We start from the raw sequence: 27,483 nt of genomic DNA on the forward strand, positions 1-27,483 counted from the left end.
GCAGCACCACAGAGTTGGAAAGATGGCGGCCGGTTCAGGGGCTGCAAGTGGTCACGGCTCACGCAGCTCCACCGCTGCTCTGGAAGCGTCTTTGGACCGGCGTTTTCAGGGAGTTTCAAACACTATGGAGTCAATACAAGGACTTTCAGCTTGGTGCATTGAAAACAAGAGACATCACAGCCTTATCGTCCGCTACTGGATGAAGTGGCTCAAGAAATGTGAGTAGCTTGTCACTGAAGCTAATCCGCTAGCTAGCGCATTTTAGCCATTTTTCAAATGCATTTCTGTCTGGACCAGCTACCAGTTTGCAAAACTCGGCTGCAGTTTATTGCGTTAGGGACAAAGTTGTTTAGTGCACAAAAGAGCAATAATTTACCCCCTGAACGAAGTTCAAGTTTTTTGATATGCAGCATATTTATAAGCTAACGCTGCCGTTGCTTGAAATTAGCTGCTAATGTTAGCAAAGCTACTGCTAGCGATGTTTACAGTCGGGCCTCCCGGGGTTCACGGCACTGCGCTTTTAAGCCGAAGAGCAAACATGATAAAAATATTATTTTTAGACTGATTTAATCAGCTGCATGTTAGCTTTAGTTGGTGCATGGTGGTTTGAGTTGTTCCTGACGGCTGGTCGTATCGAGCATAGTTTATTTAGAGGACGCGTGAAGCGATAAAGGAGCGATCCACTTAAATTAAACTCGTATGTCCCTTTCATTGTTATTATATTATTAATTTTTACCGACAAGCTCATTTAACATTTATACTAAAAATGCAAAATTAACTAGACTAGCTGTAGTTCCAAACTTTCCAAACAAACGGTGATAACGTCGTTTAAACTATCTACACTTCATTTATCTCCTGTCAGATTAGTATTAACGATAATGCCATATAGTGGGTATGTGCAGTGTAGATATCGTGTAATACACTTTAATTACAGCACCTCACCCTTTACTATTGGCTTCTGTTTAAAATGTGTTAGATAGTTATTATTTTGTTCTGACGTGTTATAATCCCCGTTGACATTCCCATAACGTGTTTAGACTGGTTTCTAATTAAATATATCTTAAGTAGCAGAGTACACGTGCGCAACAGTTCTTACATTAGAAGTAGAAGTTACGTTGTTTGATATTAAATCCTGACTAGTTAGGTTAAACTTTTATCTAGTAAGGATGTAATTTTGTGCCTTTCAACCTCAATGCTAGATATCTGAAATGCACTTTTAAATAATAAAATTTTATATCTGTACCAGTAATTCCGATTTAAGATGTTGAGTGTAAAGAGGTCTCATAAGAGGCATGAGTCTTATCATTGTAGCTTTCTTAAATCAACATATGCTAATATTTTGCTACATCAGAAATATTTTGTTAATATGTCAGATATATTGGAAACACAATTGCTCATAGATCTTGCTTTTTATGTCTTATGCTTTTTATTAACTTTGTATGTTCCCCTTGTGGATGCGTTGGTTCTCTGTCGGTACTAAAACTTCCTCCCACAGTCCAAAGACATACATGCTGGGTTAACTTGTGGTTTTAAACCTGGATGTGTGTGTGGATGGTTTTGTCTCTGTGTGTTTGTCCTGTTATGGACTGGCAACCTGTCAAGGACTCACATTATTAAGGTCTAGTGACATCTGGTGTAGGCTTCAGCACTCCCCAAAACCCTAAATTGGATGTAGTTCTAGATCCCAAAACATGTCATGGCCAAATAATAAAAAATAAATAGCTGCTAGTTAGTTGTGTTGGTTAAATGCTAAAAGAGCCCTCCATAATAGAACAAGTTATCAAGCCTTGTAGCCTTGAAAGCATTTCCTTAGTCACTACAGTCATCTCTGCTTTTGCACTCTAACACTATGTTGACATTTCAAGGCGGCACTCTTATCTCTACTCCCTCCATGTACTTGTATCTTATGAGTTTTTATGAATCCTCCTGCATAATAAATCTAATAAGACCAGCCGGGATCGCAGTGTGGAGCAATTCAGTGGAAGGGCAGTTAATCAGCACACTTGTCTGCCAATGCCAAACCGTGCGTTTTTAAAGAAACGAATTCAGATCAACACTAAATGTAATGGCTTCTTCCTTTTCCTATTCTCCACCTTGGCCTGGTAGTTTGTTTGCGTAATCTTGCTAACAAAAAGACAGCTCACCCAAAAGCCGAGGAGGATTATGCATTTTGGTCAGTTGCTAGGTGAGCTTTTTGTGACAGATTCTCATGGATGATGATGAGATGTGTTTGAAAACTTTGATTCTTTGCTTAAAAAAAACCCCCCCAAACAAACAAACCGAATCATGTTTTGAAAATGTAGTAATGCTGTTTTTAAAAGTTTCCCTCAAGTCCATATAAATTTGCACCTGTTTGTATTATTTAGAGCTAGTCAAAGTCTCTGCAATATACTTTAGTTTTTTCACTCCCGTTTCTTTAATTTGTGCCCCTTAAGTGTCTACAGTACATTTGATAAGTCTCTCCCTCCTTATCCGTTGCTATTAGAAATACATTTGCTGCCTTTATCTTTATTTGTATAGGTTTTGATGGGTTATGGGCTGATTGTTATTTTTAAGCCTGCAGTAAATAAATTTCATCAGCTTTGTAGAGTTGTGTGGGAAGAACAAGGCAGGCCAACTGCCCTACATATTCTGTGCTTCTTTATTTATGTTGGTGCATGCATGATTAAATGAAATAGATGCTTGAAGTGCTGGTAAAGTCATATTGAAATAGTGCTTCTGTGTTGTTGTTTCTGTTGTAGATTGTTCAGATTCACAAACCAAATTTGGTTCCTGGTTGATGACTTTCCTGATCCTTTCAGGAATGTTCACTGCACCTTTCAGGAATGTTTTAATGAGCTACTGTCATTGTAGTAGCAGCATTATAGCCAGTGACACAGCATAAGTAACATGTAAACCCGTATGTACCCTGGGTAGTGTTTTTCCTGGAAACTGTAAGTAACATAACTACTTAACATTTAGTGTAGTTATTTTTATTTTTATTTTTTTAAGTAAACTTATCTTTGTAACTCTTCAGTTGCTGCATAATAAAACTGAAGAATATTTTCTACCTAGGATGTTATCTCTGTTTAGGTTTTTAGCCAACTGCTTAACGGCCTAAGTAATATTCATCCTGTCATATGGAGTGCAACTAGCGAGTGTTCCAGCACTGCTCGGTGGAGACATTTGTTTATATTTGGTTGAAGCATCACAGCTGCTAGCAGGTCCTCTTTCATTCTGTTGTTGTACTTTGTTTTTTTTGTTTTTTTCAAGTAGAAAAGTGTGTGTGTGTGTGTGTGTGTGTGTGTGTGTGTGTGTGTGTGTGTGTGTGTGTGTGTGTGTGTGTGTGTGTGTGTGTGTGTGTGTGTGTGTGTGTTCCACGTTTAGTGGAAACAGTTTTCTTGCATATATTGCAAAGTACTGTAGATTGTTGGAGGTTGTTGAAGCTAATTTTTCACATACTAAATCTTAATAATCCTAACAATTACTTTCACTCTCAGACATGCCTGGGCTTAATGCTGTTGTTGGGCACACTCTGTAATAGAAAACAAATGATGTTTCTGTAGTAATATATCATTTCAGAATTTGTACCAGTGTTATCATGAATGATATATGATAGCACAGCCCTAGTAGTCATAAACTCCAGCAAGAAAGTTAGCATGAACTAAAATTTAGAAAGCTGAAATGAACCATCAGTATTTAAGCATGTTTTCTAATCTTGAGCATGTGATCTATTGGTATGAAAATAAATAAAGAAAAAAAAGTGCTGAAAACACACAAAATCAGCAGACACACTATTGCTGCAGGCTCTTCTTTTGCAGGCTCAGGCCCTGTGTTTTAGAAAGCTAATCTGTCCAATGGGACGTTCTGTTTCAGTGGCTAAGTCCAGTTACTATGTGGGCATTTTTCTTTTCCTTTTCTTTTTTTATAATTCCCACCCTGCATGGCTGCCCACAGAACAATGATGAGATTAGCTTATGCTGACAATACAAATGAACTGCTGTGTACCATTTGAGCTTTTGTGTGCTGATGGAGACCAGAGCAAACTGATCAGAAGGGACTTTGTTGTAGGGCTGCAACTAAAGATTATTTTGGTAGTTGAATAATCTTCCAGTTTTTCTTTGATTAGTCAATGATTATTTCAGTAATTCTCATCTCCTCGTCCTGTTGGGCAGACCTTCTCTTCTAGGCTCCAGTGCCTCACCTGCTCAAGTCTGCCCACCTGTGACTGTCATCCTGTTGTCTCATCCCACAGAAAATTAAAATAATTACCCAGGAAACATATGAATTTGAAAATAATAAATAAAAATATTAGATAATACAAATTAAAGTGCTAGTAGTATTCAAACAAAAAAATAATAATGTGCAAAAAGGAAACCCAAATGACTTTTGTCCATAAGTACAAATCAAGCTTCAAATTAAATTAAAAATATTATTTTTCCGGTCCAAAATGACAAGTTTCCAAATTTTACAGATGATTCGGTTCATAAATACACGTTTGTAGAGGACATGCTCTGGAGTGAGGCTTGCTCTTATCTTTGAGATAATGTTCCCGGCTGCTGATAACCATGCTAAAGATGCTCTCTGTCATGGAGAGGTCAACCCGTCTTAACTGTTCTCTCTCACTACTCATTTGAGTGAGGCAGCACAATACATGTAATGAGTAACATTTTTCAGTGGTCTGAGTGGACGATGATAAAAATGCTTGAGGGACCTTTTTTTAGATGCAAAAGTGTCTGTCATGGATAATTCAGACCAACTACTGCACCACATAGACAACAGGCAGTGGAGTTTTGTTTTTTGTTGGGGGTTTTTTTTCAGGCTGATTCAGTTTTTATGCCAAGTTTTAAGAAAGGAAATCTGTCAAACTGTGGTACCTGTTTTATTTTATATTTTAGTTGGGGGGTTTTAAACTCAGTTTTGTCTCACTTTTCTGTTCAGTTCTGCTTATTTTAAACTCTTAAGCTTTGTTGTCATATTGAAGTTTTGTAGACTTTGAGTATTTTTGTTGTTGTTGTAATTTTCCAACTTTTGGGCTTAATACTGTATCTTTTACCTAATTGTAATTTAATGCATTATTGTATAGTCAGTTTTTCAGTTTATTAGAATAGACACACATCTTGATCTATAATACACAAAGTATTTTAATGTAGTTCTGGGAGCGGGCTCTATACTTTAAGGTACAGCGCTGTGGTCAACTCTGTGTTAAATGTGCTATTTAAATAAATTTGACATAACAAAAAAGGTAATGTGTAATTCAAAAGGAACATGACTGAGTAAATTCTCAATTCAGTTAAAGTTAAAAACAAGTGGGGGAAAATCACTTCTAAAGTAGAAACAAAGAAGATGAAAAAATTGAACACAGTGAAACAGTATTACATTAATTAAACATTCATTGTTCCTTTATCTTGTCTAATCATGCATAATATAGATTCTAAAATAAATCTTTCTCAGTTTTCTGCCCAACAATACTTGTTATTAAAGGATAACAACTAACATCATGATGTTGAATAGCAGTATGTATACTTCGTCCTACTTAGTGACATTTTTATTATTTCACACGCAAGTCTCTCATAAATAAAGTTTTAATGTATGATTTAGAGCGGAGTTTGATAGGGCTGCTCAATTAATCGAATTTTAATCTCGATTACGATCTGGGCTTTCAACGATCATTAAAAAAGACTGAGCCGATTATTAGCCCCTCCCTCGTGCTTTACTCTCTCGCTGCTCTGTGTGGCAAATCGAGCGCACCTCTCTGCATTTCGAACACGTGTCACAAGAGCAGCGGTCCCCAACCTTTTTTGCGCCACGGACCGGTTTATGCCCGACAATATTTTCATGGACCGGCCTTTAAGGTGTCGCGGATAAATACAACAAAATAAAACTAGTACCGGTACCGAAAAAAAGAAAATTTATTCATAACACACGTGAAAAGACCCAGGAAAACCGAGTAAACGATAACAAAATAACGCTGAAAACCGATAAAAACCCTGAAAACTATACATTTCACACCTGAGCCTCAACTCTCACGGCCCAGTACCAAACGACTCACGGACCGGTACCGGTCCGAGGTCTGGGGGTTGGGGACCACTGATTAAAAGGACCCGAGGGAAGCTCGGAAAGCTAAGCAGAAGTTATTTGGAGAGGAGAGTGACTGCCGTTGGTTGAAAAGAAAGGTAAAAAAAACTTCAGTGGTGTGGAAACATTATGGGTTCGCGGAGTCAGACGTGGATCAAGTAGACATAGTGTGTAAACTTTGCTACAGTGTCGTAGCTGCACCACAGAGCAACACTGCAAAGTTCACTAAACATAGATGTTTACATTTTTCATTTGTTTTTTATATTGCAAACATTTGCACTGTTATCAGTATTTGCACACTATTTTATATTATTTTTTGACACTCTTTAAAGTCATTATTCAATACATTGTTATTGTTAAATAAATATCGTCAAATAATCGAGATCTCAATTTCAGTGAAAATAATCGTGATTATCATTTTTGCCATAATCGAGCAGCCCTAGAGTTTGAAGAAAGATCTCCTGTCACACAAATTAAAATTTGATTTGTTTGCTGTTTGGGTGTTTTCACTAATTTTCATACAAAGATGTTGTCCCTTAAGTTCTGTTCCTACAATTTACACGTTCCTAAAATGCACGGCATTGGTTGTGAAAGGATAATTAATTAATTGGTGGTTAAACTCACCTTCCTTGCTGTCACAGCACTACTGGGAATGCACATGCAGAGATTTAACGAAGCCACAACCTCAGTTTCCACAGGTTGAGAATTAGGCCGCTCAAGCTCCTCGTGCTTAGTCACAGACTGACACTGTGTCTTTACTGTTGTGCCACAGGTTTCACTGATATTTAAAATTGATATTATGATGGAACTGATTTAATAGTTTCAAATTAAATTTAAATGCATAATATTGTGTTTTGTATGTTAATTATTGCTATTAAGAAACTACTTAAAAAAGGTTTTTAAAGGTTTGTTTTACCAGCCTAAAATTTGCTGACTTTTGGGGGTTTAATTAAAAGGTCAGCAACTCAAAAAGTTATCTTGGCACAGCTTGCTGTATATAATGGAAGGTAACAAGGTGAGAGCTGAGGCAGAGGAAATACTTTCACCTCCTTTTCTTCTTGTTTATTGTTATTATTTTTTACTGGTAGATTATTGTGTTTATAAAAGGCTGCTTCTGTTTTAGACTGAGGTGATAATCCAGTCTAATTCAAATGTAAAAAACACATTAAGAGATTTAGATATTTTTAGATACGACATTTATTTCCCAAAATCCAGAATTTAACCAGTAGTATTGTTTACTCCCTAAAGCAGCAAAACTCATTGTGTCCTGCCACTATTGTATTCCTTCTTGAAATGGAAACGTATGCATAAGTTGACTAATCCAGACCATCACAAGAAGAAACGATCTTCAGCTTTTTGCTGTAGCTATAGTATCTCTACAGTGATGGTAACTGAAAGTTTTCCAGTTTTCCAGGCCTCTTACAGTAATGCGGTAAAATAAGTCAAAGATGTTGTGGTTTAGCCAGAGAAACAGTAGAGATGTTTGGTGTAGACTGCAGATGGCTTTCACGGGTCATCTGTCCAAAAGTTCAAGTTGACTAAATTGGTGAGCCTTTCAGCAGGAGGATGATAGTTAGCAGAGTCAGAAAATTCACCAAGGAGCGATTTAAAAAGTGACTTGAAAAATAATTGAATCATATTTGATTTCTTTTTAAATGTTTTATTGAGATTTGAAATTGGATATACATGCAAGAATTTTTTTCTGGAAGACTTTGACTTAAGCTTGTTAAAATTTTCAAAGACTGGTGAATAAACACGTACAGAAGTCATTTCGGCAAAAGAGGGCAATGCTAGCTCCTGAGGCTAAGACTATACCTTGTTGTTTATTGAATAAATTACTGAATGTGTATGTGTATGTGTTAGTCCCCATAGGGAAATAGTTCCTCTGCATTTAACCCATTCACCCAGTGAAGCAGTGGGCAGCCACCAATGCAGCGCCCGGGGAGCAGTGTGTAGGGACGGTACCTCAGGGTAGCCGTTCAGTGGAGTTGAACCCCCAACCTTCCAATCATAGGGCCACCACTCTACCTACTGAGCTATCCCTGCCCCCTTGTTTTTCCCTTGTTGGCGTTCAAGTATACTGCTTTCATCTGTAAGCACAGTATCTAATGTTGGCTTGCATTCACATCCAGCAGCAGCTTTCACTGGATGTGCATGTTTCCACAAAAGCAGAAATTTTGTGTTAAGGTAACAGTTGCAAAGTTGCAGTAACTGAGTCACCAGAGTGGTTGAACTCTGGCTAGTCAGTGGTGTAACTTGATGAATCGTGACAGCATGTCCTTGACAAAAATCAAAAACACCATTTTTGAAACCCTGCAACGAGGAAACTCGTACATCACCTCAATGTCCTCCTTTGTTATGCCGTTTGTGTTGCATACAAATGACATCACAACCCCACGCACCTCAGGTTGTACTCAATTGCAATGGGAAAACAACCAAAATTGAATCGGGTCAAACCAAGTAGAAACTAGTGTAAATAGGCTAATAGTGATCTAAACTCCAGATTGAGTCCTTTATTTCTCTGCTTTTCTTTTTTTCAGCTGATAACAATCACCGCTTGAATCTTTTCTACCTTGCCAACGATGTGATACAAAACTGCAAAAGAAAGAATGCCATCGTTTTTCGTTCAGCCTTCTCAGAGGTCCTTCCTAATGCTGCTCAGCTCATCAAGTAAGTACATAGTGTTTGTTCTACGGTACTGTCCAGCCATCACTGCATTTTGTTTCTCTTCTAACCCGTCATGCCTATCACTGAAAAGGTATTAAGGTCTGTGTGTTGTTTATCATTTTACTCTGTTAGAGATGGGAAGGTTCGCAGGTCAGTGGAAAGGATCTTTTCCATTTGGGAAGAAAGAAGTGTGTATCCCGAGGAGGTCATTGCCCAGTTCAAAGCCAACTTGAATAAAAAGGAAAAGGAGCGAGAGAAGCAGAAGGAAAAAGAAAAGGAAAAAGAAAAGGAAAAGGAAAAGGAAAAAGAGGCTACACCTGCAAATGGTCAGTTTGTCACTTCAGAGTTTTGTCAGTGTGTTTTTTTTTTTTTTGTTTTTTTTTTGTTTTTTTAAACCAAACTATATATTCTTTACTAACATGCCAGGAAACTCTTATTGCATGACTGTGTTACGTATGGTAGATGCAGAAATGACTACTTAGGAAGAACAGCAATGTCCAGAAAAAGAAAGACCAGAACTTTCTTTACTTGAAATGATGACAAGGTGAAAATGTTATTCAAAAATATTAAAATATATTAAATATATTTATAAGGTCATCTTGGTAGCAGGAAACAGGAAATTAACAATCTCAATGTAATGCTGTAATATTATGCTGTAAATACTGGATGTTTAATTAGTTGGTTTTAAAGTCAGTTATTCACTTCATGGTTATTTTAAACGACGAAGGAAAGTGAAGCAAAATTGCTGATTTCAAGTTATTAGAGTATAAAGACACATTGTGAAGACATGGGAGAATATGATTAATTACAGTTGGTATTGGGTTTGGCTTAAGCTGCTGCCCCTGCAACCCAGCCTCTGAGGATGGATGGATGGATGGATGAAATAGTTTTTTTTTGTTTTTGTTTTTTACCCCTCATCCATAAGAAGCTGATAGGATATTGTCGGCACCCTACTGGGCAGGTGGGCAGGCAACATGAACTCCCAAGTTTGTGAATGCGATAACTTGAGAAATAGTCACCTAGGATTTCCGAAACTTTTTCAAACTAAAAACTAAAGTCTCAGTGACCTTGACCTACCTCAATAAATTCAATTCCTGTTTGGTAGTACACTCCTCTGGTCAACCTGCTGGTAATTGGGAGTATTGTAGGTTGCTAGTTATAAAATTTGTACATTGATGAGCAATATAAATTTTAAAAATGCTTCAATAAATTTTAAAATATAACTTGGTGGCGCTGCTGAATAAAGTATGTGTGTGGGAAAACGCTGTTCAAAGAAAACTGAAAGTCAGCAGTTTAATGAAAAGTCCGTTTGAGGTGCTAAAATACTGAGGTAGTGTGGGCACTGCTGAAAACGTATTAGTGTGGGCATAGGTTACTAAATCATCCTTAAGTTAACGCTGTCTGTTTGGAATATTTCCAGATACCTTACAGTGTTTTTTAAAGTAATTTATTTTTACTCTCTAGCTCCTGCTAATTCCAAAGCTGCCCTGAAGTCCAAGATTGTGGCGGAGTTCACGGTAGGCCTTCTTTGTGTTTTCCTGGATTTTTCTTTTTTCTTTTCTTTTCTTTTCTTTTCTTTTCTTTTCTTTTCTAAAAAGCCTGAAAATCAACCACGATATAACAACATCTTGTGATGTTAAATCATCTGCACTCTCTCTCTTCTAGCCCCACTCCCTCATTGAACAATTGTTAAAATATAGGCAAGCTGTTGCCGAAGAAGAGTTTCAAGAAAAGCAGCTGTCAGCTCTCCGGGTGGATGTCTGCAGCACGGAGGCCCTCAAGAGACTTAAAGGTCAGATGTCACTGGGCTTATTTGTACATCAGTGCACACCTGTTGTCTTCTGTACTTTCTCTTAAGTCTCAAATATACTGGATTTTTATGTCCTTGGCATAGCCTGTCAAAACAAGTATACATATCACTAGCAGGGGTCTTCCTGGCTTCTTACAGGCCTTTGGTGTGGGCATGGAGGGTAAAGTTAAAAACAAACAATAAAAACATGGACTTGTGATGGTTTTAGACAACACACCTGTACTTTAATTGTACCTAAAGTCCTTTTAAAATAGTTCTCTACAAGGCAACACATCCCTCACTGTCACAACACTTTATACTCATATCAACAACTCAAATTGTCGCACTTGTTAAAGTGAGCCAATTCATTTTCATCTGATATTTGCTGTGTTGCTTTTACTTTTGTATTTTATTGTAAATTAGTCTGCTTCAGCTATGTTACAGAATCTAAAAATTTAGTCTCATCTTTCAACATTTGTCCTTTATGACATGCAGCACACTGAAGGAAACTGTTTGCTTAAGACATGCTCATAATAAGAGAAATCTATCTTCTCTTAAGCGAGGGTGCTCCCTGATGTAGTGTGCGGGCAGCAGAACACGTGATTAGCACTAGCTTGTGGTGGACGTACGGGACTATTAGTTGTGCTGCTTGCATATTGACACAATCTGAAACCACAGTGCAGGTTAAAAACCCAAGTAATGACCAGTCTGACTGGGACAGACATTTGTGTTCTCACATTCTGAAATGCATCAGCTCAGCTTTATCACCAGGGAGTTTTTTTTGTTTGTTTGTTTTAAACATCTCAGTGCAAAACTCACTAATGAACTGTGCTTAGTTCCCTGATATCTGAGCTTATAAATGAAATAATTTAAACAAATTACATGTGGAGGAGATTTGAATTCTCCACATGTATTTGAAATGTTTTTTAGTACTGGTAAGTTTTTCTCTAGCCTCAGCTGAAAGCTCTTGTACAGCCAGTACACACATTAAACACACACCGTAAACAATGGCTGTTAAGTCTTTGCATCTTATTTCTGAAAAGGCCCATGTACCATTTCTGAGAATGGCATCGGTGAAAAGGGTTCATGGATAGGTCAATGGATTATTCTTGTTAAGCGGGATGCAGTTCTCTGGCAAAAAAAGTGTGTTATTTATTTATTTTTCCCCTGATGCATTCGGCATCAGCACTGACCTTCTGACTGTTCTGTTAGCTTTTTTTCTGATTTAACTTGTTAAAAATTGAGTAAACCTTGTGTTTAATGGCTTGCTTGTCAACTGTCTCTTGTGTTAGATAAGGCAGGGGGGAACAAATTTGCCAAGGACTTTGAGGATGGCAGCCTGAAGCTGCAGGAGTTTGTCAGCTTCCTGGAGAAAGAGTTGAAAGCAGGACCTCCTCTGCTGGAGGCTCTGGGAAACGCAGATATTTTCTACGAGATGCAGTACAAGGAAGTTAAGATTGTGGCCAATGTAGGTGTTGTCTTTTGTAAGATGTAAAGATATCAAAACAATTAGAGTTAGTTGGTCTTAAAGTGGAAATATTCAAGCATTTGTATTTAAAACATTAAAACTAATTTATTTCATTGATTGGTGATCCAGCTATTCCACTGTTTGAGCTTAATTTTGTTTCTCTCTTCGACGTTCTCCTCAGGCTTACAACGCATTTGCTAATCGTGTGGCCAGTCTTAAAAGGAAATTGGATTCCCTCAAGTCCACTCTACCTGGACCTGAGGACTCTCCCATCCCCTCACCATCTGAAGATGCCCCCTCCCCCACTGGCTCTGACTCACCCTTTATGGCAATGGTGGCTAGCAGAGCCCAGCTCGATCCAGATCTGGATGGAAAGGCCATGGATGAAGGAGAAATGCAGAGTGACAACAGAGACATGGAGGACATGGATATGTCTGACGAAGAGACTGATGCTGCAACTGCAGGGGGTGAGTGTCCTAGATCTGTGGTTGTGCTATGATATAATTTTTTGTCTCCAAATTAATTCATTAGAAAGTTAAGTTGCAAAGCTGCAAACTTGTGATTCAATTTTGAGAATCTATGCGCTCTTTGAATTTCCTTCATTCTCAGATGATAAGAAGGAAAAGCCAGCCGCTGCCATGTCTAAGGCTGCAAAGTCAGATGCGCCTTCAAAGCTTCCAAATCCGCCTGCGAAGGCCTCTAAGAACAATGCTTCTGCTACTACCACCACAACCACCCCAGTGACTCCCACATCTGCTACTCCTACAAGTACCCCAGCCACCCCTCTGGGTGTCAATCTGGCCAAGGTGGACCTGGGAAAGATTACCTCCATTCTCAGCTCGCTAACCTCCGCCATGAAGAATACAGGTATGTTTGTGGAAGAGGGACAAGACTTTCTGTGTTATGCTTGGTGGTTATTAGACAAAATTTAAAAAAACAAGACAAACTGTTCTGTTTTGTGAAAAAAAAATCCAGGACTAGACGGGCTTTAAAAGTGTTACTTGATATTAATTTAGGCTATCTTCCTTCTAAGATCAGCTTCTTATGTTCCTCCAGACTACTTTCCACATCAACAGCAAACATCATTTGTGGGCCATCATCTGTGGTGATGAGACTATGATATTGAAACTTGTAAGATCAGGACAGTTACAGGTTTGTGCACTGTGAACTTCAGAGAGTCAATGTGAAGTTCTGCTCTAACATTTTAGGGCATGTCAAGGAAAACATTAGCGCAAGCGCCGTGAACTGAACTGTGGTGTGTTCACCATCGGCCATACATACCAGAAGGAGCCGTTTAAGGGGACAGACCTGGACTTCAAGTTCTGACCTAAAAGATGATCAGCTATGGATGAGAATATGATTTTTTTGAAAGGGAGATTTTAAATCCAGGAATATTTTTAGGTTCTTTTTTTGTTTGTTTGTTTGTTTGTTTTTTAAAGCCTCTCTGCTATAAAAGCTTCATTCTCACTCCGCTGAGTGGGCAGGTGGTTTAGAAACCCAAGTTTGTGAATACAATAACGCGAGAATGAGTTCATACTGTAGGTGCATCTACTGAAAAGCTCAGATGAGTTTTAATGTCAGTGACCTTGACATCAAGGTTAAGGGTCAGTGGTCAGGTTATCTGAAAATCACCTAATTTTCCAGTTCATAGCATAGGTGCATTTACTAGGAAGCTGAAGGGTAGAACTGGCAGCTGCCACTATATATTTTTGTTATTTTTTTCCCCATGTGCTTAATTCTAGAACTTTCTGATTGTACTTTTTGTTTTATAATAATCTGTATTCATTACAACATTTTCAATTGAATGTCCTAGAATTAACTACATTGATCACTTATCTTTTCAGACTTGAATCTAGATGTTATTCAACCCTGACTGTGCTCACAAAATATGAAATGCTAATTGAAATTATCAACAAATGTGCTTATGTTTCTCACTCATTTTAGCCCTCCCTCAAGAGCCTGCAATGGGTTAGTGAAGCAATGTTAACAGTATTTCCAGGAATATGTAATGACCTCTGCATTACATGAACAACTCTCTTGGAAACTGTAAAAGTGGTTGTGGTTAATTATCTGTGGAGCCATTTCCAAATAAGCCGCCATTACATTTTTCTGTGTAAAGAAGACGCACATCACCCAGCGTAGCTCAATGATTTGTTTTTTTAAATTATGTCTGGACAACAGGGGATCTCTGTGGAACAGACTAATGAGCAAAGTCAGTTGTTGACCATGCAGCTCATACTTGCTGGTTAACTTTAATGTTGTTTTCAATTTATTGTTGGAACACAGAACATTTTTTCCAGTTTAAGACGTTTTGTTTGATTCAGTACATTTAAAATAATTTTGTTAAATTTCTGGGGCTGCTTTGATCTTTCTCTCTGCAGCAAGCCCATCACCTCGTCCATCTCCTGGGACACCCACAACCCCATCTGGCCAATCAGCAGCCTCCAAAGGAACCCCTCCGAGCCCTGCCTTGGCCAGTATCCTGTCACGTGTTGATATCACACCTGAAGGGATACTTAATGCTCTGTCTAAAACCAACACAACAGGTAAGATCCATATATTTGGCTTATTGAATTTCTTTAAGAATAACTAACGAAGTGACCTTGTTTCAATATTTGTCACACTTTGTTTTTGTCAGGTTTGTCCTCTTTCCTGCATAGTGTGACTAACACCACCTCTGGTGCTGCTGCTGGTACACGAACCTCCCCAGAATCAGCACCTTCTAAAGCTCTGCACACCAGCACCCCGACCACCCCAACTACCCCAAAAACGAAAGCTGGTCTGGGGAACAGCCACAAGCGAGAAACACCTGGAAGAATCAGAGACTGGGGGAGAGAGAGACAACTGTCCCCTCCTCCTCCACCACCTCCCCCCCCTCGCCCCTCAGCTCCTTCTGTCTCTCCCCCCAGCTTAGAATCCAAAATCAACAGTTTCCTGCAGGGTAATCCAGGTTTTAGTCTCGCTCTTGGTGATGTTAGTCCTGATGGGGTGGATGGGACCCCAGTGAGAGACGAGGCAGCCGGCACCCCAACCCAGGATGAGATTATGGACACACCTGCAAGTGTGCCAGAATCTGTGGGCTCATCTGGAGGTCATAACCTCTCACCCACAGCCTACCGCAATGAACCCTGGGATGCAGCTATCACCCCGTCGGGAAGCGGCAATGATGGAGACTTCCTGCCCACCTCCCGATATGGCGCTGGAAGAAAGAGCGGCACAAAATTAAAAGACAATGAAGTGATGCATGTGAGGAAGCTGGTCTCCTCTTCTCCTAGTAATGACATGAAGGGTAAGAAGGATGATCAGCAAAGTCAGCTAAGGATGATGGGAAACAACAGAGCAATGGGAGAGAGGAGGCCCTGTGCCGGCTCTCGTAAGGCAAGCATTGGTTCAGATGAAGGAGGTCAGTGTGGAAAAAAAGAAGACAAGTTAAAAGGTCAAATGTCTCCAAGTGGAGATGGGAAGGAGGGGCAATACCATCGTATTGAGACACTCGTGTCACCCTGCACCGAAGGGGCACCCATTCAAACTCTAGGCTACTCTAATAGACCGCTCACTGGAGAGCGCATAAAGACAGTAGAGAGCATACGCGTGATTGGTCGAGGCTCTCGACGGGGAGGAGGACCTGGAAGTCGACCAGGAGGAGCCATGTGGTATGAAGAGGAAGGATACCTGGAAGCTCAGCCTCCCTCACCACAACTTGTCCCCCCTCCTCTTAACATTGGCCCAGGGGGCACAGAGGACATGACCCCCTCTATGCCTCCTCCTCCCCCACATCTCCTACTCCCCCCACATCTTCACCCCCCTCCGCCCCTTCCTCATCTTCCTCAAACTCAGTATCAGTTGCCTTACCACACAGAGAACATCCAGACTCCTCCTCCATCACACCTCCACCAAGTTCCTCCTCCTACATCTCCCTTCTTCAGCACACCTCCAGCAATCCCTAGACCCCCTCCACCCCCAATACCACAGCGCCATTCCCCTCCACCTACTCACCCTGCTGTACCCACTGCAGTCATGGTAGGAGGGGTGATGGTCCCTGCTGACCGGCCTCTGCCACTTCCTCACTCAGTCAGACCTGAAGCTGCAGAGAGAGGTGGAGTAGGGCCAAGAGGAGGCAAAGTGGCCCCCCCACCCCTCATGTCATCGTTGCTAGGCGAGCCCCCTAAGCTTCCCCGCCCCGGCACAGTAAAAGAGCCCTTTGTTCTCTGCCATGCACCCCCCCTCCACCGTCCAGGTACCCCTGGTGTTCCTCCACCTTTATTGGGTAGAGTGAAGGAGCCTCTGAATCTACCTCTTCCATCCCCGTCTCCCTCTCCCACATCATCTGCAACCTCACCCTCCACACCTAATTCCCCTGCAGTTGACACTGCTCCTTCGCGCTCACTTACCCAGTCCGCTGCCCTTCCTCTCCAGAAACCTTCTGCTAGTCCTCCAGGGCAGCCCCGCAACCAAAACCCTAACCCTGTTCCCCTCCTCACCTTGCCTACTCCTCGGCCTCCAATCCTCTCCGTTCCCATCTCACAGAGATCCCTGCTGCGAGGCCGAAACCCTCAGCAGCATAATCAAGATCTACCCATAGGGGGGTTTCGTGGGGGAAAGCGCCCCGGGCCTCCATTCACAGGTGGTCCCTTGCATGCACAGAAGAGGCCTTTCCTACCCCCACGCTACTGAAGTGGTCATCTGCGACAAGCTGAATGAGAAGTGCAAGCCACACATCTAGCAGTGCAGTGTGTGTGTTAGCCCTGCTGGTATGAGCCCAGATATCTTTACTCTGTTAATTAGCTTGAATTAAAACTACCTTAGGTTGTGTGTAAATAGCTGATTTAAATTGTCTTGCTTCAGCCAGGTAGCCAGTCATCTAACACTGCACAGTAAAGCTAAGAGGTTATCAGTTTCATAGTGCAGATTGTTATGTAACAACCAATAATCTTTTTTCTTTTTCCCCCACAACAATTTTCCGTGCACAAGTTTCATTCGTTCTGTTGCAGGAATTGCATACCTGTAAGAAGAAAAAAGCAAAATAGTTCAAGAAAAATGAAACTACATTTCAGCCCTTTCAGACATGCTGGTGGCTTCGTTCGTCTGTTACAGTGACGGCATTCTGTCATTCAGACATGGGTCGCTTTGTTTTTAATGTTAATGTTCCTCATGGCTTAGGGACATAACCACGAGCTACATGGGAATTGCCATACTGGATTATTATGTGCATCCATTGAAGTCTTATCCACAGACTTGTGAAGATTACTTATCTTAGCCATTGTTCCCTAAAATAGAGGTCTTTATATTTATGTCCATGTCTGCGCTGTAGCAAGTGATGGCTATTCCTGCCCCTCCCTCATAGGCTGGAAACGTAAGTTAATCCAGTTAAAATACGATGTCTATGTTATATAGCGCAATTGTGAATATTACCACTGTACTGGATCCCACTTAGTAAAATTATAGAAAAGTGACTAGAATGCTTATTCAGACATGAAGCGAACAAGTTACAAGAGATAATTGAAAATGAGAGCGTGTCTGAAAGGGGCTTCAGAGTTTTCCTGTGTGATATTTTTTTTTAATTATTATTATTATTATTTTAATCTGAGAAGAGAGATGCTGGATAAAAGAAAGATGGGTCTCATGATATTGAGGAAAAACAGGGCTGTAGTTTGGCTTTTTGGGAAATGCGTTTGTTGGCTTTTTTGTTTTGTAATGAAGCTCAATATCACTCATCTCCAGCATGCTGTAGATGACGCTTAACATAAAAACTGTAAACAGTTGGAAAGCTAGATCAGGAAAAAAAACATCTAATTTCTTTCACCCATACAAAACGGACCTTTTACAGGGGATAATGAGCATGCAGTGACTTCTGAGATAAATTTCACAGCAACAGCACAACTCTAAGAAGTCACAATTTTTTTTCAAGAAGTCCAAGCTGTTTTGCCCGTACTTCCAGTCTTTGTACTCTGCTAAGCTCATCTGTGTCTGCATCATATTTAACAGATGAATAAGAATTACTGCATTTCCCAAAAATGTCAAAGTAAAACAAAAATGTCAGATTGAATTCATGACAGTAATCTCTTCTTCCATGAGAGAGAGAGAGAGAGAGATTTGAAGTGATTTGTTTTTCAGGTGAGATTAAGACTTATTTCCAAACTACCCGCTGTAAATAATATTCTTCTGCTCAACCTTTTTCCACCCTTCTGTCACTCTCACTGTATATTTCTAAGCTTGTAAATATAAAGACTGAGTTGACATAGCCCCCCCCCTCTTTTTTTTTTAAATTTTTTTTTAAAGCTATTATCTCTGTACATGAGGACAGTGATCGTTGTTCACGCACCCCGTCTTTACTGTGATCGAGGCCTTGGATAAGCTTTAGCCCAGAAGATTTTCTCTCCAGTACCTATCATGTGTTTATGTCCTCCTTTTGCGAAACCACCGCACAGAAGAGGAGGCTGAAGATAATTATGCATTTTTATTTCCTATATATAAATGTCTACCTGTGCGCGCTTCACATTAGACTGAGTCATGAAGATACTCGGTAGTGGATGATGGGATGGGAGGGAGTATTAGACTTTGAACCACACCCTTGCTAGGCTTCAATATGTACTCTTGAATAAAATCCAGAGTTTCAATTCAACTGGGAGGGGGAGGTATTTTTATTTGGTCACTATCCATCACTTGAATTGCGCTGTTTGACTTTACCTTTCAGATTGTTCTCATGCATTTGCACAGCTACCATTACATTAACATTTAAAGCCTTTGTTTTTCAGCTGTGCTTTCTTGCTAGGTAGACTTGATGCTTTTCCATTTGTAGGAACCCACAGATGGTGTTTAAGCTAATTAGGATTGCATGTAAAATGGTTCATTTGAATACTTCCAATTGTTTTGGCCCTTTTCTCTATATTGCTAATTTCATGCTTTTGCTTTCAAGCGTCTGTGCTTACCTTGTGCTCACATGGGCTTCACCCTAAAACACTTGTGCACCTCTCACCACTTTTAAGAGGTAAAATAACAACGAAGAAAAAGATTAGCACGATGGCCTTAATGCTCCCTCTTGTCCAGAAATTGTTTCCATAATACTGACCTCTCTCATACATTGGTAGTAGTTTACCTCTACAAGTCAGAGGTGCAGTGGTCTCACATCTCTAGTGTTTGATTCAAGTGTGTGTTGAAGCTGTGGTGAAATTACAGTTTTATCAATATGCTGAAAACCTTCCTGCATAAAGTCTCTGAATACATTGTTTAAAAAATATACCCAAATGTAACCACAAAGCATATTTGTCACTACAGCGTTGGCACACTGGTGTTTTCCTGAATGTTTATACGTCTGTTACCACCCTCTGTAAATTGTTATCTTCACAGTCACATGTAGGAGCAGCTAATAATCAGTTTGCAGTGTTCACATTGCACACAGAATAATTGTAAAACATCTTCAAGTTCACCTTCTCGTCCCTTCCTCGTGACCTTAAGATAACTTGGTTTGACCAATTGAAAATGACTGACAAAACTACCAGCCTGTTTGTGTGTGTGTGTGTATATATATATAAGTTGAACTGCTTTCACTGCTGTTCTCATCAATGATGCTATATCACCGCCCTTTGAGTGTCCAATCTTTTCTGGTGTGATGAACATGCACACATTCTGCAGCTTTTATTTTTGTCACAGTGAATATATGCATACTTAAGGGGGGAACTATATCTTATGATATTATTTTTAAGGATCAAAACTATTAGAGGGGTAACATTTTCAGTGCATTAATGAATTGACTTAAACCAGCCTTCACATATTGGCAAATCTTTTTTTTTTCTTTTGCTTTACAGACTGTAATCAGTCTGCTCCATTTGCCATTTTCTGTATTTGTTGTTGTTTTGGTTCATTCTGTTTAAAAAAAAAAAAAAAAAAAAAAAAGCTTGCACACTACACCACACACTGTTGCTGGAAAGCCACACTTTACAATCAAGTTCATTTAAAAACCCTGTACCTATTTCTGGACCATATTTGCAGAGCTCACTTGAGACATTGTGACTGAGTGATGACTCACCTCTAGTGTGTAATTAATATGCCCACAGTAAGACCAAACAGTGGCTGCACAGTGTTCAGCAAATAATTATTTTTTACATTCATTTAATTTAACATGATGCAGGATAATTTATTCTTGTTGTGGATATTTTCTGCTACACATTAGGGCCCCTGTTCCTGTTAATCTGCTGCTAAAACTTTTAAAATGTCATACAGCTGAAATGTAAGGTCTTCAGTGCTTATTAAGACATCTGAACCTTTAGGGAAAATACTAGATCGACTTTTTGCCCTTATAGAGGCCAACAGACATGTGGCGTGTGAAGCATTTTAATTGCAAAAGGCTTTTACCTAATTTTAACATGGACATGATGTTAAACCAAACACAGTTTTAAAACCTTACCTATAATATGGTTTAATCTGCTAATTAAGGTGATGTCACCAAGTAATTGCTGGGGTAATTTAAAGCTGAATGGACTGTATTTACACTGTAAAGTCCAGTAGATTTCTCTCATAGAGCTGTAGCTCCCCCAAGCGGCAGAGCAGAAGTACTTCGGCTGCTGTAGTCTTTAAGTCGTCCTTGATGAAGCCGCTTCATCTCTCCGTTGGGTTGTTTTACCCACAATTTCTAAATCCAAAATATAATGACGCTCCTTTTCAGAATCAGCTGGTTTGTTTATTAATATTCTCAGCTTTTTAAGTCTGTTCACAAAATTAAACGGCCAGTGAATAGTTTTATAATTAAAATTATTTAGAGACAGCGAGTCTGTAGAGGGCAGGGTTTAAAATATGTCCCTTATTTTAATAAGAGCTGCAGTGAATGTGGTTTTCGGTGAAAGTCAAACTGTATTCATCTTTCCTCCCTCCGTGTTTTAAAATAAACTTGTACTTTGGGCACTAAACTGATGCACACTTGCAGCAGGCTCGGGAAGCTAAGAGCACCGATTCTGCTGCTCAGCTTGTGGGCCCGTCGTGATGCAGCAGGTCGGTGCTTCTCTGAAATTACTTTGTTTTGCACGCAAGCTCTCAAACACCGTTTTGCAGTGTTCTCCACAAACGAGAACTGTCGACGCATGCGCTGTTTCGTGTAAATTTCAGCATATGTGACTCCAGTCTGAAGCGCCTGACCGGACAGTGCGTAATTTTATTTTTGAAGGCTAGAGATGTTTTCCCCCATCGCGCTCTTTCTATTTCCCCTGCGTTTAATTGCGCGCCCTGGCGTAGATGTCAGGAGCGCGCACGCTGAGACGGAGCTCCGTCATAACTTTTCAGTCTTTACGTCAACGCTGCTGCCAGTAACCCGTGCTTTCCGGTGTTATGGCCGCTTGCAGTGAAGGGGACAGTTATATGTGGTAATGGTGAATGAAGCGGTTGTTTTAGGCAGGGGTGTTTGGTATGGCGGTGACGCAGCTGCTTCGGCTTGTTACCTGTCGTTCGACAGCTCGTGCGACCCTTTGCGCGCAGAGGAAGTACAGCAAGGTGCGGTAAAGCAGTGCACTGAGTGAGGCTAACGTTAGCAAGCAGCAGTGTTTTCAGTGAGTGTTGTGAGCTGCTGTTGATGCTCCTGTCTGTTAAATGTGCTAATGGGCACATTTGTCGTGTGGTAGCTAAGATTAATGTGCTTTTAATTCGGTTTTATCGTAATTTTGTTTCATGTTTTGGCTTCTTTTTTTTTGATAGCCATACCCGGTTTGTTAATGTATGGGAAATGGTGATGAATGCAAAGTTATAACTTTGTTTTTAATTCAACTTAAATATTTATTTCATATTGAATTATCAGCTATTGTCGAGATTGGATTTTTCTCTTTAGTTTTCGCTGATATAAATATGTTAACATTATTGTTGTTGTTATTGTTGTTGTTATTATTATTATTATTATTATTAATCATGTTTTTCTGACACAAGATTTTGACAACCAGTATTACAATACGAACAAGACTCATTTACAATAAACTTAAAAAAAAAAAGGGTCCTGATGCTTTTTGTGTTGACAAATCAGCTCAGTACTAAAACAAAGAACTTTGTGGACTTCCTGAGGACTTTATGGAAATTTTGTAAGAAAAGTTAGTTTTTGTTTTTTCTAAAAGTCTATAGAGTTTTTTTTGTTTACGGTCAGTTAACTACGTTTTTGTTTTTTTTTTGTTTTGTTTTTTTGTTATAACCAACTAAAACAAGTACTGATATAATAATACATGGGTAAAAACTTTTGGATTTTCTTTAAGGCTATTCCTAAAATGTTAATTCTGTTTAATTTTACCTTGGGGCCATGGTGATTAAAGGTATTATGGCTTATTAATTAATTAATTAATTGAACAAGTTTAAAATCCATTCCAGTTCATTAATTATGTCATGCCAACACCTCCATAGTCTTATAAAGTAGTCCTTTATACCCTTCATAGATGAAGAATTGTCTTAAGGTGTTATTACAGCTGGTTTGGAAAAGCCTTCACTGCGTTAAACTGACAGGTGTTTCAAATATTTAGTCCATCCCATGCATATTAGTGATGAGTCTGTGCAGTGTAAGCTAAATAGTAAGGTAAACATATTGAGGGGCTATGCTTGTGTATGTCTTTGCATTATGTTACTCATTCTGTTGGGGCAGTAAGATAAGTTCAGAATATATTATTGTGTTGCTAAAATCCTAAATGCTTGTCTGTCTCTCTTAGCTTTACTGCATATGCACTTAATTTCTGGAGGTCTTATTTGACGGGTTTTCTGTCATCTTCAGATTTTAGTTCTTTTGTCCTTTTGCTTCTTGTAAATAATTTCAAACCAAATCTTTATTTTTTGCTTTACAGGTGAATGCATCTCCTGCCTTATCTGAACGACTGCAGATCTTTGAGGCTCTCAGGGAAAAACGTGGAAATGGGAAGCGTTTTGAATCGACAGAAATGCCCCTCCGTATCCGGCTGGTTGACGGCCGGATAGTTAAGGGAACAGCTGGTGTCACCACACCGCTCTATGTTGCTCGGAGTGTGAGGTAAGTACCCAGTTTATACTGTTTGGTTTAATATGTTTAACTGTCGTGATATAACTGTGCTTTTGCACGTGTTGTTTCAGATTGAAAGGAGCCCTGGTGAGTAAGGTGAATGGGGAACTCTGGGAGCTTGGACGACCCCTAGAGGCAGACTGTGAACTACAACTTCTGGGGTTTGATACAACTGAGGGAAAGCAGGTAATTACACAGTTCCCCGCTGTTAACTTCCTTTAAGTATGTGCAGTTTCCCCTATTTGACCTGTAAGTGTGATGTTGATGAAAAATTTGTTTTGAAGGTTTTTTTAAAAACATTTTCTCACCTCATTCAGCATCATCATAAGTTAGAAAATAAATAAAGATGTTAACATGCCATGTAACATGGCAAACAAAAATTGAAACGACACTTTAACTGGGACCAGCAGTAGTGGGATGAGAGCATCTTTGTGTTTCCTTGCTGTTTTAATCTACCATCCCAAAAGTACAGTGTAGATGTCTTTGGCGCTCACTCATTACGACCCTTGATTTCACAGGCAGCCTGGAGAACAGGGGCGTGCGTCCTCGGTGGAGTCTTGGAGGGCATGTTTGGTGCTGAGGTGTGCAGAGAAGGAACATCAGAGTTCGGGCTTTTCTGTGATTACCTGTTGGACAACAGGTGATTACTATCTATCAGATATGAGCTCTGTCAAAACTTCATCTTTGTGTGCTCACAAACGCAAAAGAGGTGGTGGTAGTTACATGATGGTTGTTATTTCAGTTTTTCAGCTTCTTTTTGTTTTAAAGGGAAAAAAAATCCTGACCTTTCAAATAAAGTGTATATTTTTTATTCATGAGTTTAATTAGTTACTAAATTGTATTTATATGCATGCTGTGTATAGCTGTTCATTATTATGTGCTGCTTTAATGACACCGTTTCCACCTTATGTAACTCGTGCCGGCTGTTTGACCTGTATGGCATGCTCCTGATTCTGACTAAACTGCAGCTGAAGTTTTGCCTGAATGTGACTTCATCTACAGTTTTTTGTCTCTGAGTGATGTGGAGGCGAGGTGTAAGGAGGCGGCAGCACTCAAACGTCCTCTCTCTAGACTGGAGCTGAGTATAGAAGAGGTCCAAGAGCTATTCCAGGTCTGCAACATGCTCTGTTTGTTATAATATAATATTGATGACAGACATTTTCAGTGCTGACACATCTTTCTTTAATTCTTTATGTAGAGGAGGTAAGTCTTAATTATCAAATCACTGTGGCATAGCTGTTCAAGCTCCTTCCTCACACTTTTAATGCACCAGCTTATATTACGCCAGGAAGCAGGAAAGTTTTGTTATTTTATATTTATTTCCACTTTAAAAAAAACACTGGTGGTGTAGCAGCATTGTGCCATGCTGGCTTGAAGCATATCTGAGTAACCTTTGATAGGATGTGAATAGCAGTTATGTTACTCGCTTTTTAAGTGTGACTCCTGTTTTTAGTCCAGCTGTGATATTTGTCTGTCCTCGTGTCCATGTTGAACTTAAAATCGGTTTTCTGTGTTTTCTTCTTACAGAGCAGTAAGCTGAGGCTGCAGTTTGCTGAAGAGCAGATGAATGGCGCCACTGTCACAGTATACAGGCACGTAGGAAAACTTCTTACCTGCCAGTGATTTAAAACACTCACCAGTAAATTAACTGGTTTCAACCATTCTGTGTGGCTCAGGTGTGGAGACACTATAGCGGTCTGCAACGGCCCCCTCCTCCCACACACAGGCCTCCTCACAGTCTTCAAGATGCTGCAGGTATGTGTTTGTGTATCCAGTCAGTGTATTCAGTCCTTTGCTCGTCTTTCTGTTTTCTCTTTTTGTGTTTTTGTGTTTCACTGCCAGTTTATCTATTTTATTGTTTTGCTTTTCTTAAGCAAATCAAGAATTTGTTCTATTCCTATGAAAACTGTATTTCATATGGCAGTGCTATCACGATTTTTCACACTCAAACACTATATGACTGCAATGAAAGAGGCAGTGCCATCTCATCAGTTAAAATCTGTTTTATTTGGACCTTCGTGGCTCTCTCTCAGATGGGACACATGCTGTGTGAGTGGAATTTTCCTCATCCATATTGATCCAGGGAGAGAGGAAAGTTTCCATACCAAGCTGTCACTGGGCAGACTGGGATTCCACAACAGAAAGGGCCTGGAAATATCAGCAGCAGGATGTTGTGTTTGTCAGAGGCCAGATTTCTGTTCTGGGCTCTTAGAAACACACGGCCATCCGTCCCTCTCATAACTTTCTCTTTTGCCACGTCCATGTTCACCTATTATTTTCTCCCCACTTTTCATCTCTGTACCATTCCAGCTGTCCTCTGTGACCCTGGCCAACCAGACAGAGTCCTCCGGTTTGACACGACTGTTAGGTGTGGCCTTTCCAGGTGAGAAAGAGAAGGAGGAGTGGGAGAGGGAGCAGGAGGAAGCGAGGAGGCGGGACCACAGACGCATCGGGACGGTAAGACGGAAACCGTACATGGGTACAGAAGATGATGCCATCTTAAAAAGTGAAATAAGAACCTTTTCATGTTCTTCCACAGGACCAGGAGCTGTTCTTCTTCAATGAAGTCAGTCCAGGAAGTTGTTTCTTTCTGCCTAAAGGAGCCCACATCTACAGCACACTCACAGACTTCATTAAGGTGAATTATTTGTTTGAGCTTATATTTGAATCCCCTAGAACTGCACCATCACAGCCTTGTTACACCTGTAGAAAGCATTACAGATAAGAAACTGTATGAATATAGCGCAGGGACAAAGGGTCGTGGATAAACATGTCATCAAACCTCATATTTGGCCTGGGCCTCTCACTGCTTAGTTGTGGCTTTAAAGAATGAACACAGCATTACACAGGAAACATTTTTTCTCTAGTTAGTTTGCCTGTTTGTGGTACATCAAAAGTTGTTTAATCAAAAATCAAGAAATAACTGTATAATGGTTCAAATGAACTATCTGCTTGCAGAAAAAACCTGTTAAGTGAGCTCCGGCCCTTTTCAACACCGCTTATGCAACTAAAACCAAAAAATGCCCCACAAGCTTTAATTTGATTATTCAAAATCCAACTGTGACCTTAGTTGGTTTTATATAATGATAAAATGCCGCTTATGCAGGAAGTTGTTCATTGAGTGTGTGTATTTATTGAATGTTGTCCATTTAAACGTAATAACACGCATCAACACGTGCTCTGCTGATTGTAATGCTGAGGTCATACGTGTTCATGTCAGCGGTCAGGATGTCAGCCTTTTTAGCCTAAAGTCTCTATGCTGTTTGACCCTGTGACCATTTGACCCTGTCCTCCACTCATTGTCACACAAGTCCTTCCTTCCTGACCTCTCATAGTGTGAATACCGAAGGCGAGGCTTCACTGAGGTCGTGACCCCAACGCTATACAGCACTGCGTTATGGGAGCGCTCTGGCCACTGGGAGCACTACAGCAAGAACATGTTCACTGTGAAATCAGAGGACTCTCAGACCTACGCTCTCAAACCCATGAACTGTCCTGCACACTGGTGAACACACACACCTTACCTACCTGTGCTCGGGTGCCTTTGCAGAGACTGACTCTCCTTTGTTGTGTTCAGCCTGATGTTTGAGCAGCGCGTTCGCTCGTGGAGAGAGCTCCCTCTGCGATGGGCCGACTTCGGGGCGCTGCATCGTAATGAGCTCTCCGGCGCTCTGGGAGGTCTCACTCGCGTTCGCAGGTTCTGCCAGGATGACGCGCACATATTTTGCACACCTGAACAGGTACGCAAACAGGCAGATGATCTCTCGTTTCTAAACCAAGGCATGTTTAAGTGGGACAGACGCTGTAAACGAGACCCACGTGGAACCGCATTTCAGTGATTAGATGGGCTGTGTAAATGACTCCTGAGACATTCCAGGAAGCTTTAGCCTGGATGAATGAAGGTCTTTGTCCTTTTCAGACTTTGCACCTCCGTATGTAAGCCTTTGTGGCTCTGCAGTAAATCTGATCCCCTACATGGAGTCCTGCAGCCTTCCCATGATACTGTTCCTTCAGCCTTTCTGTTTGCACCTTGTTAATTCAGAGACGGTGGTCACATGATGATCACCACTATGTCAGCCTGAGAAATTCGATCTTGGTTTAATTTTTACACTCTCAGTTGTTGTTGGTCTCTCAGCTGTGTACACTTTTCTGTTATTATTATGTCCTCATGTTGACCTCTTCCTGACTTTTCTTTCTTTTTTCCCAGCTGGAAGAAGAGATTGTGACTTGTTTGGACTTTGTGAGGAGCGTCTATCAAGTGTTTGGGTTTTCCTTTCACTGCCTGCTGTCTACGCGACCCACGCCGTGCCTGGGGGAGCCTGATCAGTGGGACACTGCTGAGCAGGTAAACAGACACGTTGACACACTCTCCATCATATTGTGTGCTAAAAGCAGTCCTACACAGACACAGCTGTTCAACGTGTGTGTGTGTGTATATATGTGTACTCTTGAGTGGCAGCCAGGGGGGAGGCATTTCCACTTAACCTATCAGTTATGTAAGTGGTACTTTCC

General features: G+C 40.3%; 2 protein-coding genes across 3 annotated transcripts in view; both read left to right on the top strand.

Moving 5' to 3' along the window:
• Positions 1-16,655, top strand: rprd2b (regulation of nuclear pre-mRNA domain containing 2b). The gene is made up of 10 exons (XM_085423049.1): positions 1-218; positions 8,598-8,727; positions 8,857-9,050; positions 10,189-10,241; positions 10,390-10,516; positions 11,806-11,981; positions 12,163-12,448; positions 12,591-12,848; positions 14,363-14,527; positions 14,620-16,655. Exons 1-10 carry the CDS (start codon positions 23-25, stop codon positions 16,653-16,655), a joined length of 3,621 nt encoding a protein of 1,206 aa, XP_085279175.1. The 5' UTR covers positions 1-22.
• The window catches only part of tars2 (threonyl-tRNA synthetase 2, mitochondrial), a 14,649-nt gene continuing 3,759 nt past the window's right edge, over positions 16,594-27,483 (top strand). Inside the window, exons 1-12 of one of the 2 annotated variants that reach the window (XM_085423053.1) lie at positions 16,594-16,732; positions 22,781-22,962; positions 23,043-23,157; positions 23,490-23,611; positions 23,974-24,082; positions 24,499-24,563; positions 24,648-24,726; positions 25,282-25,428; positions 25,511-25,609; positions 26,307-26,476; positions 26,549-26,711; positions 27,179-27,316. In XM_085423053.1, the coding sequence (XP_085279179.1) occupies positions 16,679-16,732; positions 22,781-22,962; positions 23,043-23,157; positions 23,490-23,611; positions 23,974-24,082; positions 24,499-24,563; positions 24,648-24,726; positions 25,282-25,428; positions 25,511-25,609; positions 26,307-26,476; positions 26,549-26,711; positions 27,179-27,316 (1,443 nt within the window). In that variant the 5' untranslated portion in view covers positions 16,594-16,678. Of the gene's footprint in view, positions 16,733-21,181; positions 21,462-22,780; positions 22,963-23,042; positions 23,158-23,489; positions 23,612-23,973; positions 24,083-24,498; positions 24,564-24,647; positions 24,727-25,281; positions 25,429-25,510; positions 25,610-26,306; positions 26,477-26,548; positions 26,712-27,178; positions 27,317-27,483 lie in introns of those variants that run through there. The other variant, XM_085423052.1, reaches the window with a different exon arrangement.

This window comes from Rhamphochromis longiceps, linkage group LG11 (genome assembly GCF_057381845.1).
Source record: "Rhamphochromis longiceps isolate RC_006_pf linkage group LG11, R_longiceps_female_GT1.1, whole genome shotgun sequence".
Lineage (NCBI taxonomy): Eukaryota > Metazoa > Chordata > Actinopteri > Cichliformes > Cichlidae > Rhamphochromis > Rhamphochromis longiceps.